This window comes from Protobothrops mucrosquamatus, unplaced genomic scaffold (assembly GCF_001527695.2).
Source record: "Protobothrops mucrosquamatus isolate PMUCROS unplaced genomic scaffold, P.Mucros_1.0 scaffold1362, whole genome shotgun sequence".
Lineage (NCBI taxonomy): Eukaryota > Metazoa > Chordata > Lepidosauria > Squamata > Viperidae > Protobothrops > Protobothrops mucrosquamatus.
The window spans coordinates 7,163-9,302 of NW_015387553.1; the positions used below are offsets into that span (position 1 = coordinate 7,163).

The 2,140-nt window shown below is 39.7% G+C and overlaps 1 protein-coding gene across 1 annotated transcript in view; it reads right to left on the bottom strand.

Annotated features, from left to right (window-relative positions):
* LOC114922942 (rac GTPase-activating protein 1-like) overlaps nt 1-2,140 on the bottom strand; it is a gene marked incomplete at its 3' end in the record, with an annotated part of 17,116 nt that overhangs the window by 6,216 nt on the left and 8,760 nt on the right. The window contains exons 3-4 of the mRNA XM_029285168.1: nt 790-926; nt 665-701 (exon numbers count right to left, since the gene is read on the bottom strand). Coding sequence (XP_029141001.1) covers nt 665-701; nt 790-926 — 174 coding nt within the window. The remainder of the gene's footprint in view (nt 1-664; nt 702-789; nt 927-2,140) is intronic.

Consider the following 2,140-nt stretch of genomic DNA (forward strand, 5'->3'; position numbering starts at 1 on the left):
CACAAGTCTTAAAGTTGCCAAGGTTGGAGACCCCTGCTATATAAGGTCCATGTGCCAATTTATTCCCTCTTGATCTCTGAATTGTCCTCCTTTGTCACTGGTACTTATTTTACAGAGTTCTGCCAGAGAGTATGGAGATAAGCCATTACAATTAATTTTAATACTTAGAAAAAAATTATAATATACTTGGAATGCGATTCTATGTGGTTGTGCAGCATTCCAGGCAGCACTGAATTACTTTGACTCCTCTCTATAGAGTTGGAGATGGAGCGCCAATCTCAGAGAGGAAGATCTAATGCCAGATGGTCTTCCCATCTCCCTGTAGTTCCCATGTCTGGTGCTTTTGAAGGGAATTCCTGACTTGGAAAACTCTCAAGGAAAAGTGCTGCCTGATCGGCAGAAGGGAATGAGGTTCTTCAACGGTCCATCATGTCTCTGATCTAGTGGAAAGTTCCAATCATCCATTGGGCAGATTGCAACCATTTTCTTTATGTTGCTTGCAACTGGAGAAATCCCAGGAGAGGATGGACAAATAAACATTGCTTTATTTCCCCATCCAGAGCGCCAGGTGTGCCAGAGTCATCCCAAACTGGAACACTTCAAATTTATTTCCAAGTATTTTAATGTACAATATTTCTTATGGAGACAAACTACAGTATATTACCTTTCCAGGGCAGATTTTGCATTGCTTATGGGAAGGTCTGGGGATCATATTTCTTGTGTAACATTGCATGCACAAGAATGCCACATCAAAGCCTTTTAACTGAAGCTTGGTCTTCTAACACTCACTGTTTTCTAGGCAGTGGGCTACTGTGGTTGAAACGCAGCTTCTCAACAATGGCCAGGTCTGCATGTTGATCTTCAGTGCGGGGACTGATCTGTGGATCCTCCATGAGGAATTTATAGATAAGCTGCAATTTGCATTCCTGGGAGAAAAGAGAACAAAGAAATCCTCTGAGTGAAAAGAATGAAATTATGCTCAAGAGAGCCTCTGGCAACTGAAACAAGGTTTGAGCCCTGGGTGTTCTCTCAGGACTTGCACTGATAGAAAATTAATTATCTATTCTCACCTTGCATGAACTCTCAGGATTACGTTAACTTTACATCAACCATTTATTCAGAGCCATCAGAATAAATTAGATTAAACTAGGATTCAAGTGTCAACACTGCTAATATTGAATATTCTTGCTTTGACAATATATGCAGGACTGTCTGGTATTTTTAGAGTTAAATCAGGTGACAGGGAAAGGGGAGGAGAATATAAGGAAAGCCCAGGAAAAAGAAACAGAAGTGAATCTTTGCCCTCCAAGTTAATTGGAAGATGTGAATCATGACCCCAAAATAGGGGAGGGGAAATGCCTGGAATGTTATGAGCAAAGGAAGGGAAATTCAGATCTTAGCATCCACCATGTTGTGCTGACACTCTGTAATACTAATAAAAGCTTTTTAGGTTTATAAAAAATGCCTGAAAGTTCTTTGAAGTGTTTCGTTAATCAGACACATGACATCAAGTTTAATTGGGATAGTATCCCAGGGCATGTTGATTCCCTTCTACAAAGGGAAGTATCTGAATCTGAGATTTCTCTTGGGATTCCCTGCTACATAGTTGTTTTTGAACCAGCTCCCAACGAGGAATCTGGAACATGAGCCATTTGGGAAGAACTGAGGACCAGCCCAATTCCAAAGCCCTTTGTAAAGCCACCCAATGTAGACCACTTGGAGAGCAGGTAGCAATTTAGGGTAAACGTAGACCACTTGGAGAGCAGGTAGCAATTTATTTTACCCTATGACAAGACAAGCAAATCATGTTTGAGAGGACTTTTTCTCAAAAGGACATAAGTGGGGCAAACATTGCACATTCCTACTTCTGCTCCGATAACAACAGGCTGTTTGAATCTATCAGAGCACCCCAACCCCATTTAGAACTATCCTGCCAGGGATTTTTATCTTGGATGCTGTTCACTGCTGCAAAGCTGCCTAGCATTCACCAGATTGACAGCTGTTCCTCAGGAAATAAACATTTCTGCCCTGAGAAGAAATGCTTAATTCAGCAGGTAGTAAAATAATAATAATAATAATAATAATAATAATAATAATAATAATAATAATAATAATAATAATAATAATAATAATAATAATA